Here is a 13,771-nt window from a genome sequence, read left to right on the forward strand (position 1 = left end):
GATTGTTGAATCTTGGAGGTGTGTTCTGGTTTTAAAAAAACTGCCTATTATTTAAGTAGGCCCCCGATATTAAATGAGCGGGACATTGACTCCTGCCACCCGCATTAATCAGTTGTTTGAAGGGGCAGTGGCACTCCAGGTAAAATGAAGTTCCTGAGATATTTAAAAATTTGCCCAAGCTTAGCAGTTCTACAGTTATCTTGTTGGAAAACAACTCTGACGGCTTAGCCATAAAAATTTTTAGTCTGGGAAAACTATTACTGCTTTCTATGTGCCCTGATTGGTCACAAAAGTGATGTATGACAATCTGAGGTCTCCTACTACTCTATTTAGAGGGCAGTCCTACTCTGTGAGTTTAGGTGCCCAAACACCTAATACTAAAAAGTTAGTTGAAGCTACTGCCAACAGAATAAGGTGTATGGCGGCCTCCTGACTCTCCCATAACAAATTATGCCAGTGGAGTAAAGGGTTGGGCATGACCGATTTTTACCACCCAACCCTTTTGTTTTGGGAGGGTGTCAAAACATGACACAATATTCTTTCTTTAAATTGATATTATTTAAAAAAATATTTTTGCGTTCCTCCTTCTCAAACCAGAGGCACGTTGTGGTTTTTTTTTTGGGGGGGGGGGGGGCTGCTACATATAACATCTAATGGATTATGTCATGAGATGTAACAGTACTTAGACAGCATTGTCAACTGTGCACAAAATTTCTCTTTGGAATCTGCCAGAGCGAATGATAAAGTGCAGCAGCACCTTGGACTCTTGTCAATTCTCTGAACCGGCACAAATGTCAGAGAAAAGATGTGTAGCAGGAAATCTCTGACAAGACAATACAAATGAGAGATTAGAGACCAGGAGGTGAACATGATCAATCAAGCACATTTTGCTGGTTCCAGCTGATTCTTCGTAACTTCCATAAACACAAACGTGGGCAGCAGTTGTCACCGAGCTGACTCAGAGATCCCCTCCCACCCCGCTCTACAGGAGAGCCCGGTTTCATTGGTTTGCCCCATAATGGATTATAAATTCCCTCCATTACGTCTGCATTCATGACGGAGCAAAAATTCTAATTTTCCAAAAATAAAAATAAATAAATTCTCTATAGAGACACTCTTTTTTATTTTTTTATTTGCTAAAGATGTTGTGTACACAGTTTTTTTTTTATTTTTGTTTTTTTTAAGTTGTAGAGTAAGCAAACCAGGAGGGAGAGGGCCCATCTTCTGCACGTTGCTGTTGTCCCACATCGTTCAGAACAAACCTTTTTAGATCGCTAACTACCACAGGAGAGCTGATTACATAGGCACCAGCAATTTCCTAACCAATGACCACCTGAACAATGATGTGTTCAGCATCTCAGACCCCGAAGCCTTTCAAAGGTGAGTCATTTCACAGTTTGGAACTCCATCTCCATAGCAACATCCCTTTGAGGGTTTTAGAATCACCATCTAGTAATTCTATGATCATCAAGCTCAACCATTCCCAATGGTTCTTTTCACAGCAGATGGAAAAGGAAGCCTTGAAATTTTACAGTCTATTTCAAGCAATTCATCTGGCAGCCTATTAGAATTCAAAATATTTCGACCTTCAATCACAAAGCATGTTATCTGAAGCTGTGGCGATCTCAAGTCAAGACAAGCAGACGTTTTAGTCTAATCATCCATGATGAGAAGAGACTGACAAAAACTCTTAATTCAACGCCATCAAAATGCTTATTTTAACGGCATGAAAGTCTTTCAACAAGCAATGAAAACTCACCATGTACCATTTTATCACTAAATTCTTCTCCTGAATTCCGCATATCGTGATCTCCAGTTTACCACTCTGCATATATATACGCAGACCCCATCTCCTACACCAGAAAAGGAAATTTTCTCTTTTTTTTTTCTTCTCCTCCACATTGCAAGTCTTGCTTAATGAGAAGTTCCCTTGTTACTATGTTACCAGACTACCGAGAGGGATTAACCCGTTCTCCGCAAGCAGACCGCTCTGGTCTGTATAAATGCTTCCCTGTTTGACTCCTATTCAGTAAATAATCAAAACATGTCCAAGCAAAAAAAAAAAAAAGAAAAAATGTGTTAGAAAAATTCTCTCATTACAAGAAAAAAAAAGCAAAATAAGGGTAAAATAATAAAATAAAAAGTCATATGTTATATTCTTAACTCATAAGGTTCTGCAGATTACTTCCACACAATTTCATTCCCTATGGGACCCAGGCTTTTGTTACTGAAATTATTCTTTTCTTTGTTTCTTTTCTTCTTTTTTTTTTTTAATTCTTCGTACAACTGCGGGATTAATCGCTCTATTTCATTTTGTTTGAAAGACTCGACTCTGAAATCTATTAAAGCACCAGGCTCCCTTACACTTCATCTTTAAGACAATCTGCCCTTGTTTTGACCTTGATTACACATTTAGAGATTCAATTAATATTGATACAGTCAAATATTATAATATTCAAAAGAAGGGGGAAAAAAAAAAGTTGTAAGGTCCTGTTTAACACAGATATGAAGCGTGGCGCTGACTGCTGTTCACAGCCCTTAGGGCAGCTGTATTATTTCTTTCTGTTACGCATACATATGAGCAACTAGCAGAAAATGTATCTGTTTTCTTTTGACTTTGATTTTTTTTCCCCCCCTTTATGTCAACTACTGTACCGCTGTGAGCTACATAGGCAGTAAATATACAGATGTTGCCACCTATCATAACAGTGCCTACCCTCACTTGGGGACACAATCTAAATCTTTATTTCTGGCTAATTCTTTAGAACCTGATAAACTTAGTATATTTTTAGGATATGGAAGAAAAACCAAAGAAGACACCTTTGCAAACTTAGGGGAAGGGGGAACACAACAATTTTTTCATGATGTTATCTATGGTTAGATATGAACCTAGGACCCTAGTTAAGCTCCCACTTAGTTAAAGAGAATGTACCACCAGGTACATGCTCTTTAACCTGACACAGGGAGATCGGCGCCATCACGGGCAAGCCGGTGCCGTGGTCCGTTTTTAGAACCGCGGCCCGGTTCCAGTGTACGGCGCCGTTATATCCACAGTTACCAGCCAGTGCTCAAGCACTGGAGGGAGGCCGGCCGGCCCCCAATGGGAGAGAATTCCCTCCCTTCTATGACGCGGCTCCGTTAGAATCGGACCGCGGCACCGGCTTGCCCATGATGGCGCCAATCTATCCCTGTGTCAGGTGTGGTGGTACATCCTCTTTAAAGGGGTTGTTTCGGCAGGGAGCATTTTATGCATGTTACTGGGGCTGCAAGGAACATGGCAAAAAGGTCATCCAACCTGCTCCCCAGATGGTTTTCTTGAGTGTCCAGATCCCTGACACAGTCCTGTCTTTTTGTAGTTCCTTTGACGTGATTTGCAGTTATACCTATATGGTACATCGCAGGAACTACAAAAAAGAGGACCGATGGGGACTGGACGCTCAGGTTACTGGCACTGGCTGGGTAAGTATGCCTCTTTGTTATGTTCCCTACAGCCCCAGCTTATACAAAAATGCTTCCTCAACAGAAAACCCCTGTACAGAAACCATACATAGATGTGGGTCAAGGGTTAAACAACCATTGCATAAATGATAATGTGCTGATTTTATTAAAGACACAGCTGTACACATTTTAGTCCATTTTGGACAATGAAAGTGACCATATATCAATGACCAGGAAAAGGACGAGCGATTTGGAAATATTCTTCATTGCGCGATCACTTGCAAAGAAAAGATCTTTATCACTTGACTCTTCCAGATGACGACGGTCTGTCAGCAGTCGGCTAAAACTTACCATTTTGGCTGAAATTGACTATTTCCATGAACGAATCCATTGCCACCAATAGGCTGGATTCATACATTTGATGAAAATTGTCTGTAAGCGCAGATCTGCGACCACAGACAATTTTAGAGGCCATTGAATCCTAATTCTATTCAGGCACAGATTAGCCAATAGAAGTCTTTTGGATCTGTGTCCGAGTTTTTTTACTATTTTATGTGGATGTGGACGTGTATACGGATGCACCAGGATGCAAGTACAGACCAAACTGCACGGATCACGGAGTAAAAATAGTGGACCGGGAAAAACACAGAACGTGTGAATAAGGCCTTAGAGGACTGCCCATAGGGTCACTTGTTTCACTGATTGTGAGGGGTCCCCAAGTCACCAATCTCCAGCCTGTCTACTAGATAAGAAATATTAACACTTACCCCTTATGGGAACTGAAAATGATATTTCTAAACCAGACAATATAAATTTATACATAGATTTAAAATACATTTTAGACAATGTAACCCAAGAAAGAAGCGCTCCGGGCTTCAAGGTTAAAGTAAAACTGGAGAATGCTGAAGTGTAATTGTCTGGAGGGTCGATCCATTATCACATGCAGGATTTTATGCAATGTAAATAACCTGCACGTAATGCGCTTTGCTGCTACACATGTTGTGGCAACAACTGACATTTCTATTAACCAATTGTTGCGGCCTCTTCACCTTCTTGCTTTTAAACTGCTTGTCAGGAAGAATAATGCCGCCCGCCCCCCTCCATCACGCCTCTGCCGGCAGGACAGTGATAAGAGGTGTGGCTCCTAAATCAAATACCTGCCTTTTACAAGGGTGGTTAGATAATGTGCCATTATACCCAGCGACAAAATCTGAAAGAGAACGGCATTTATGATTTACACCATTCTCTTTTCTCTTATGGGTGAGAGGATTACATTTATCTGTATACAACATGGGCTAAAAACACCCATTAATGTCCATAATTTGCATTTGGGATATGGGAGCGGAAAGGTGAGCTGATAACTGGTTGTGTGTGATGAATGCGATGTCGGCATACGTGGGCGGGCTATAGATGCTGTATACACAACATGTTCCTGTGTTGCTAATGCATCCCTCACAGAGCTATACAAAAACATGTCTATCAATGCAGCTGATCGGCGACAACAAGTGCACCTTTTACAATAGGTTGCATAAAATGGCATAACAAGGGCTTTCTGGCCGAGACCTTAGGAGCTATTGTCATTACCATTTAGAATTCACATAAGCATCTTTACATGTAATCCTAAGGAAGATTATAGTAAAATGTATCTCGTATACATCTGCAGAAAGTATTCTTACAAATTATAAGAATCAAGATGGCTGCTGTTCTGGTCCACAGTTAGACATAAAAACCTCATACAGAATGCCTGAATTTCTACCACAATGCATCTCACCTGTTAAAACTGCAGTGTTAAAAAAGAGTTTTGCCATACTATAGTGATTCACATAACAAATGCATGCATGCAAAAAAAAAAAAACTTCCATTTTGGCTGAAATTGACTATTTCCATGAACGAATCCATTGCCACCAATAGGCTGGATTCATACATTTGATGAAAATTGTCTGTAAGCGCAGATCTGCGACCACAGACAATTTTAGAGGCCATTGAATCCTAATTCTATTCAGGCACAGATTAGCCAATAGAAGTCTTGTGGATCTGTGTCCGAGTTTTTTACCATTTTATGTGGATGCGGACGTGTATACGGATGCACCAGGATGCAATTACAGACCAAACTGCACGGATCATGGAGTAAGAATAGTGGACCGGGAAAAACACAGAACGTGTGAACAGACAAGGGTTATCCAGCACTACAAAAAAAGGGTTATCCAGCACTACAAAACCATGGCCACTTTTCCCTCTTTTTCTCCAGTTCAGGTGTAGTTTGCAATTACGCTCCATTTACTTCAATGGAACTGAGTTTTAAACCCCACCCAATCTGGAGACAAGAGAGGGGGAAAAGTGGCCATGTTTTTGTAGCACTGGATATCCCCTTTAACTCTGTACTTCCAAAAAGGTAAAAAACAAACAAAAAAAAAAAAACTGCGGCACACGAATTTTGCAACCAAAACTAGAAGTGGATTAAAAACACAGAAAGTCTATGTTCAAATACTGTTGAAATTGAATGGATGGCTAAAATTTTATGGCAAATAATTGATAATAACGGATGTTGTTTTGAAATAACGGCCATTATTTACCATTAAATGGCGGCCATCCACTCAATTTCAACAGTGTGTGAACGTAGCCTGTGTTTTCAATCCACTGCTGGTTTTGGTTGAAAAATACTGAGCAAAAATACTGTGTGGGAAGACACCCTATGGCCCTGAATTCTCACAGCACATTTATATTCCACTGCGAGAATCTAGTGACAGCCATATTTAGCTGCCGGGTTTGCAAAAATAATAAACAGCAAATGCTTACCTGCCCCCGCTCCTGCTTCAGTCTTTTGATCCCGGCTCACTGGTGGCCTGCTTGGCCAATCAGTGCGCTGTCCCACTACAGCAAGTGATTGAAGCATTAGCGCAGGCAGGTAAGCATTAGCCATTTATTTTTACCAGCCTGGGAGCCAATTAGTTAAATATGGCTTTCAATACATTCTCACAAAGGAATGAAAATCGCTGTGAGAATGCAGGGTCATAGACTGTCATGTTGCCGAGTATTGCAGGGTATTTCCCTGCAAAACTCGCAACGTGAAACCGGCTGCAAACTCGATATGTGTGAATGCACCCTTAAAGGGACAACTTATAGATGTGGCCTGCCAAGCAGTCAGTCCCCACTTATATAATGAAATTAGATAGCCAGATTGGCCTACCAGAAGAATGACTATACTGTGTCCCACCAAGTGTGGAGAATATCACTCTTTGACAGCATATCCATGCTTTCCAGGCAATCCGCAGGCTGTATCCACCCTCTTCACAGAGCAGGAAGACTGCGAGATTCAAATGCTGATCATTAAAGGGGTTATCCGATGCTACAAAACCATGGCAACTTTCTTCCAGAGACAGCACCAGTCTTGTCTCCAGTTCAGGAGGTGTGGTTTGCAACTAAGCTTCATTCATTTTATTAGAAAGAAGTTACAAAACCTACACACAAACTGGAGACAAGAGTGGTGCTGTCTCTGTCTATGTTTTTGGAGCGCTTGATAACCCCTTAAAGCTTTGCACAATGCTAAAGGAATCCCGCTTCACTCATCTCTATTAACTGGCAATATAGCCAGTATGCGGGGTAATACGCAATACAAGTAACAGGGGATATACATTTGCTCTGTGAAGCTGGCTTTGTCAGTACAATAATGCAAAGATTTAAACTGTTTCGGCTCTCTTGGCATCACAATGATACGTGATGCCGATAGCTCCGATAATCTGTTCTGCTGCATGCTGTCGGTATATATTGTGGGAATAAGGCCTAAGCGTTCTCCATCCTGTAGTATGTTCACAAGAAATAAAACTTTTTCTGATTGCAACAGTGGATCCTACAAATGCCCATTCTACTAAAGCCACTATCATCACATTAACTTCGGGAAATGCTTCCTACGATCAATGAGCATGAACCTACCTTTAGTTATTTATAAGTTGCACTATTTTGCTTTTTTTTACCTTTTAAAGACATAATCATATAATTTAGGCAAATTCAGTAAAAAAAAAAAAAAAAAGGTTCATCTGAAGGCTTGGGTTTCATTTCTCTGATCATACTAAAGGCTGTAACATTCCTCAGTTTCTTGGCTCAAGTTAAAGGTTAACGCATGGCGTGTGGAGAAACCCTGAACATCAGCAGCCCCTTTTGGAAAACAGCAGTTTACGACCTGAGCAGTTTTTGGATGTTTATATGAAACATACGGGGAGATCTAAGCGGGGGAAAGTATGTACTCCTTACCACAACATGTAACCAGAGATTGCACGCGTTTAATAGATACAATATATAGCGGTCAAATCTGTGAACAGTTCCAGTGAGTCAGTATCAGATGCACAGAAAATTGTCCAAGGAGATAAGCACACGGAAAAAAAAAAAGTTAAATAAAAGCTACACATCACCTCCACTAACATGTTATTATACTTTGAAGCCAAAATTTATAACCGTTTTCTGCACAAGTAAATTTAGTAGAAGATTAAAAGAGATATGAAACATGTTCTTTATTGCTTATGTCTGTTTAGAGGTTATTGTTCGGGGAGTTTTATGTGCTGACCAATAACCGTTCCAAAAAATGTAAATGAGGGGGCCATTTAGAGGGCTGGCGTCTTCGATTGTCTATAAGATGACTTGATAAGGTTAGCTTTTTTAATTTCATATTATTTTCGTTATTTTATAATTCATCTTTTACAAAAATTATGCTCTGCCGATGCCCCCGGACTTTGCTTGCGAGCCACCAGTGCGTGATCGCTGCAGATAATCATGGGTTGAACAAATGGCATTACCCAAGAGCAGTGATGCCCATCAGTACGTCAATGTTTGCTAAGGCCAGAGATCAGCAGTGGGGTCACGAGCTGAAGGGCACCACTGAAGCATTTTTATATACAAGCCAGTTGTGAACTGAAATAATAACCGCTGGCAATCGTCTACACATAAATAAGAACTATGGTTTACTCATAAGGAGGGGGGGGGGGAGGTGCAACGAGGGTTCCTAGAAACAATCATTTGGCCAATAATTGGCCCATGTAAAAGTGCCAGCGTTCAGCCAATGAGGAGAAGTATCACATCGGCAGTACTGTGTTGGAAAAGACTTCAGAAAAGAAGGATTTAGGGGTAGTGATTTCTGACAGCTTTAAAATGAGTCACCAGTGCAACCAGGCAGTGGGGAAAGCAAATCGTGTGCTGGGGTGTATAGTTAGAGGTATAACCAGTAGGAAGATTGTGATCCCGCTGTATAGAGCTCTGGTGAGGCCACATCTGGAATACTGTGTCCAGTTCTGGAGACCTCATCTAAAAAAGGACATTGATAAAATAAAACGGGTCCAAAGACGGGCTAGAAAAATGGTGGAGGGTGTGAGGCATAAACCATATCAGGAAAGACTTAAGGGTTTGAATCTGTATAGTCTGGAGGAAAGAAGGGAAAGAGGGGACATGATTGAAACCTTTAAGTATGTTAAAGGACTAAATAAAATTCAGGAGGGAAGTGTTTTAGTTAAAAAAAAAAAAAATGAGCTCAAGAACAAGAGGACACAGGGAGAGGTTAGTTGGGGGAAAGATCAGTAGCAATGTGAGAAAATATTATTTTACTGAAAGATTAGTAGATACCCAGAACAAACTTCCAGCAGAGGTGGTTGGTAAATCTACAATAACAGAATTTAAACACGCCTGGGATGAACATACATCTATCCTAAGATAATAAGAAAGAAAATACTAAAAGGGCAGACTAGATGGACCCAGTGATCTTTTTCTGCCGACAATCTTCTATGTTTCTATGAAAATGCCTGCTCGTTTTTTTTATTCAATTTTTTTGTGCAACCAATTTATCGCATGGGCTGCACATCTCTCTGTATGAACAGCAGATATGTGGCTGATAACAATGGATGATAATGGCTACACAAATGATACAACGATCATTCATGTAACCCAGCCACGTGATTAATCGTCGCAGTAAAGTCACTGCACCAATCTCCCTGATCAGCTGTCATTTGCAGCCGCGAAGCTGGTTATCACTTCCCTATAGAGATGAGCGAATTATTGAGCATGCTCGAGTTCGTCCGAAATAAAGCCCTAAGGCTATGTGGAAAACATGAATATAGTCATAGGCTGTATCCATGTTTTCCAGACAACCTTAGGGCTTTATCCAACTTCAGCAGCCACCGCTAATCAGATGCCGAAGGCTTGGGTTCGGACGAACTTGAGCATGCTCGATATTCGCTCATCTCTACTTTCCTAGATGAAGCAGAACGAAATTATCTAGGCAAAGATGGTGATGCCTCTCCCTCTAAATTGTGTAGGCACATATACTACCCATTACATAACACTACTGTAATGGTTGATGCTATTTATTTTATTGGTAATATCTGACTGCTGGGTACCAAACAATCATTAGAACAGGCCGCCCCCCCCCCCCCTTTCTCCTCACTGCACAACCACAGGAGCACGCCCTCCTGAGGAAGCGATAGACGCGAAACGTGCATTGAGGGGGACCTGGTGGCAGTGGCATCTGTTTACATCTTAATGGGTGAGCTTTCATGATGTTTATTATAGATTATGTATGTGTATTGGGAGGCCGGTACGAATACTCCTGGTAGGGGTGACAGCGAGATAGTTAGCAACCCATACACAGTACTGTGAGACTTATAAGACTATCTCCCCATGAATTATTATTTGCACAATTCATTTTTGTGATATATGTTATTCCTGCACACTGCCACTTTCATCCTGGTCTGTTTTTCTGTTGTTTGTGTATGTTTTATAATAAAGTACATGGTTTTTATGGGAACTAGCCTCAGTGTTTTTTCAGTATACAAAACCACAGAGATGAGTCTGAATAGAGTAGTGGTCAAGCAAGTGTGCTGCTCCATCCTTAAAGTCTATGGAATTGATAGAGACAGCAGAGTACTATGGATCTAGCAGTGATAAGATAATCCTGTGGACAGGTGTAAATGGTCTATTACAGGAAATACAGGAAAAGCCCTTTTAACTGTCAAGAGTTATATGAAGCGATGAGTAAAACTACAGTAAGTACGCTAAACCCCCGAATGCTCTGCATTTGACTAAATTATTGCTCGAATATAACAATGCAACTTAAAATGGTAAAACGTAAAATATTTGAAAAAATTATAACTTAGTATTCCTTCCCACCCCCGGATGCCTTTCAACTACATCAATCTTGGATAGGGAGCCCTGTTGAGTGGCTCCAGTGGCATCCTATCCAACCAGACAGCTTTTTAACTCCACATGAAATAAAGTTTGGACTTTCACTACGTTAAGTCGTGAGTACCACACTTCAACTTCCTTCATATTCATTTGCATTCCCTTCTTTTGAACAGCTCTATAGATTTAGCTTATACATACAAGTTAAAGTGAAGACCCATACATTTACAGGCAGCACTGCTAGCAGAACTAATAGTATATTCTAGCCATTAATTTTTATTTATTTATTTTACAAAAATTATTTAAAATTATTTTTTACAAAAAAGCATTTAACACATGATTTTCCTCATAGTAGAGGTACAACTACAAGTGACAGTGAATACAGCTAAAACTCTATATCCCCAAAAGGTAATACACCGGAGCATGTTTTTGAAAATACCCACAGCTACGATAAAAGAACATTAGCCCTCTTCTGTGCATCCATATGCCTCCACTTTTATGAAGAGGTTCTGTGCAAAGAGACAGAAAGAAAACTGCGGCATGCTCCACTGGACTCTATGCTTTGCTTCTACAGGAGACTTTCCCAATACGCACAGAATTTAACATAGCCTATACAGTAGTAAATGGAGGATGCACAGTCCTTGTTTACATGCAGGATAAAAACTCCAACTCAATGCACTTTACCTATGTTGAATGAACTATTTAGAATGTTTGCACTTTCTCTTTGCTTAATTTATACAAGCAAAAAAAATAAAGTTAAAATTTCTTACAATTTTACTTTTTTCTAAAAACCACTAAAACATTACTATGATCTGGCTGCACATCATGATGAAGAGCGTAAGGAAGCGATAAGTGCGCGTGGTCCTTATTGTGCTGCTCAAATTAATGTCTAGTTCCCTCCTATATTTCATGTCACTCTTTGAATCCCGAGCCCGGATTCTTATTAGTCTTCAATCTCAAGCGGGGATGAGGCCGAGTCTCGTCCTGTAAGTCTCCAGAGCACGTAAACAGCAGAATGGTCCCATAAATCAGGGAGCGCAGAGCTTCACAGAGTTTAAACCAACTTTCATTATTTCAAACATTCTGGGATTTTCGTTTCGCCGTGCAGCCGCTTTCCACCCAAATCTGACTTAATCTTCTGCTCCTCTAATAGGAGACCCTAAATTGCGCTTTTAATGATGAAAGGCCATAAATGCTCCAACCTATCTAGCGGACGCCGACCACAGATTTCATTTTTTCAGGAACACACATCTGTGGATAATTTAATGTAAGAGTACAACACCATGATTGCCTAATGCAAAGTTAATTAACATTCTTTCAGGATTTTCTTTTCCAATAATCAAGGGCATACATGTGAGAGTAAATAGAACAGCACATATAAAATGTGTAAGTGCCGTACGTAACATTTCTACATTACACATCATTTCCGTAATCGTAAAAGTCTTTAAGGGTGACCGTCACCATGGGGGACAAGGCTAGCGGCAGTCCGTCCATTCCAAAGGACTTTATCTTCAAAAATGATAACTTCTCCGTAAAAAAAAAAAAATAAATTATGGACATAAAAAGCACAAAGTATAAACAAGCCCCGACATCGATATTTCTGCCAGTGAATTGAACTTACCAGTAAATTCTTACAACAACTATATTACGGCAGTGGTTTAACCAATCCAACTGCAAAGCAAACAAAGTAAGTGAACCCTTTTATTATTACTTAGATCGTTGCAATCGTTACATGTGGTCTGATCATAACCTAGTGGTACTTTTACACGGAGCGATAATTCGCCCAATCGCGCGATTAACGATTTCGAATGATTTTTTTTTTTTTATAACGATCAGCGTTTAGACGGAACGATATATCGTATAGAAAAATCATTTGTGATCGCTTAAGCCTATCTCGCACATAGGTTAAATCTGTGAAAGACTGTTTACACGGAACGATCTGCGAATTTTTTGCGAACGACCAACGATGATTTGAAAACATGTTGAAAGATCAAAATAAACGTTTTCTCGCTCGTCGTTTGATCGTTCGCTGCGTTTACACATACGATGGATCGTTTGAATTCGATCATTATCATGCAAATTCGAACGATAATCGCTCTGTGTAAAAGGACCATAAGTCACAAACACAACCTAAACCTGTTGTACTGTTCATGTCTCTTAAATCGATTATATTAATACACATCCACAATGCAGGGAGTTGAAAAAAGTAAACTCTGAATATTAAAAATCTGTGGTATCTTGTAAAAATATCCAGGAATGTAATATAAAAATGGATAAGTGTTTAATGATTTTTATAAAATAAAACCATAAAATGCAGCATAAAAACACCAATGTACAAAAATATGAAGGAGGGGTCCCCCCTACGGTATTCTCATGGGGGTCATTTCCTCTGTTCTTCTACAGATATTTTGTAAACTGCAACCAGCATGCATTGCTGTGTATAGGTACAACAACTCTAACGTATAAAGTAATGGGCTGTACTCCTATCTTTTCATATTGAGCGTGCTAAGAGTAGATCAAAATATGGTCCATTTCTACAATTGTCAAAGCTGAGAAATCAAAACATTATGTCACAGTGCATGCTGTAGGCAGTATATGGCGGAGGACAAGAAATACGGCCTGCAATCAAGTGACCCCCTTTACTTTTATGGGTATAGCACAGAGATGGGGAAACTTGTGCCACTTTGGCTGTTGCAAATCTACAGTTCCCATAATGCTTGGACCACCAATGTGAAAGCTTTGGCTGTCCCACCATGATGTAAATTGTAGTTTTGCAACAGCTGGAGGGCAGCAGGTTCCCCATCTCTGGTAAGGGGCAATGAAAGGGCTCTGTAGGAAACAAACAACCCCTTTAACATGCTGTTCACCCCATCATTGTGGCATCGGCCTTATTAATAATGATGGATGTTTTGTAACAAACCCAATGACTTACGATGGGTTTGCCAAGTTTCCTTTTTTCACTAGCTAGAATGGCGCAGCATGCTATACTGTTTGGACTGTCAAAGAGCAAAGGGAACCTGACGGAAAAGAACAGGAGCGTTAATAGACGCTCATATATTTGCTGGTTATCGAATGGCCACCATAAAAAGAATTAATTGAACAGGGTTAGCTGTGAAGTCTTATAACTCCATGTTAACCAGCACCGGGGGTGGGTGGGCTGTGCCCAGTACATTTC

General features: G+C 40.2%; 1 protein-coding gene across 3 annotated transcripts in view; it reads right to left on the minus strand.

The window, feature by feature from the left end:
* The window catches only part of OLA1 (Obg like ATPase 1), a 161,254-nt gene that overhangs the window by 94,725 nt on the left and 52,758 nt on the right, over window positions 1-13,771 (minus strand). The window contains exon 1 of one of the 3 annotated variants that reach the window (XM_069985150.1): window positions 1,760-1,826. The exons of the other annotated variants lie outside the window; for them this stretch is intronic. Coding sequence (XP_069841251.1) covers window positions 1,760-1,802 — 43 coding nt within the window. The 5' untranslated portion in view covers window positions 1,803-1,826. Of the gene's footprint in view, window positions 1-1,759; window positions 1,827-13,771 lie in introns of those variants that run through there. 3 annotated transcript variants of the gene reach the window in all.

This window comes from Dendropsophus ebraccatus, chromosome 9 (genome assembly GCF_027789765.1).
Source record: "Dendropsophus ebraccatus isolate aDenEbr1 chromosome 9, aDenEbr1.pat, whole genome shotgun sequence".
Taxonomy (NCBI): Eukaryota; Metazoa; Chordata; class Amphibia; order Anura; family Hylidae; genus Dendropsophus; species Dendropsophus ebraccatus.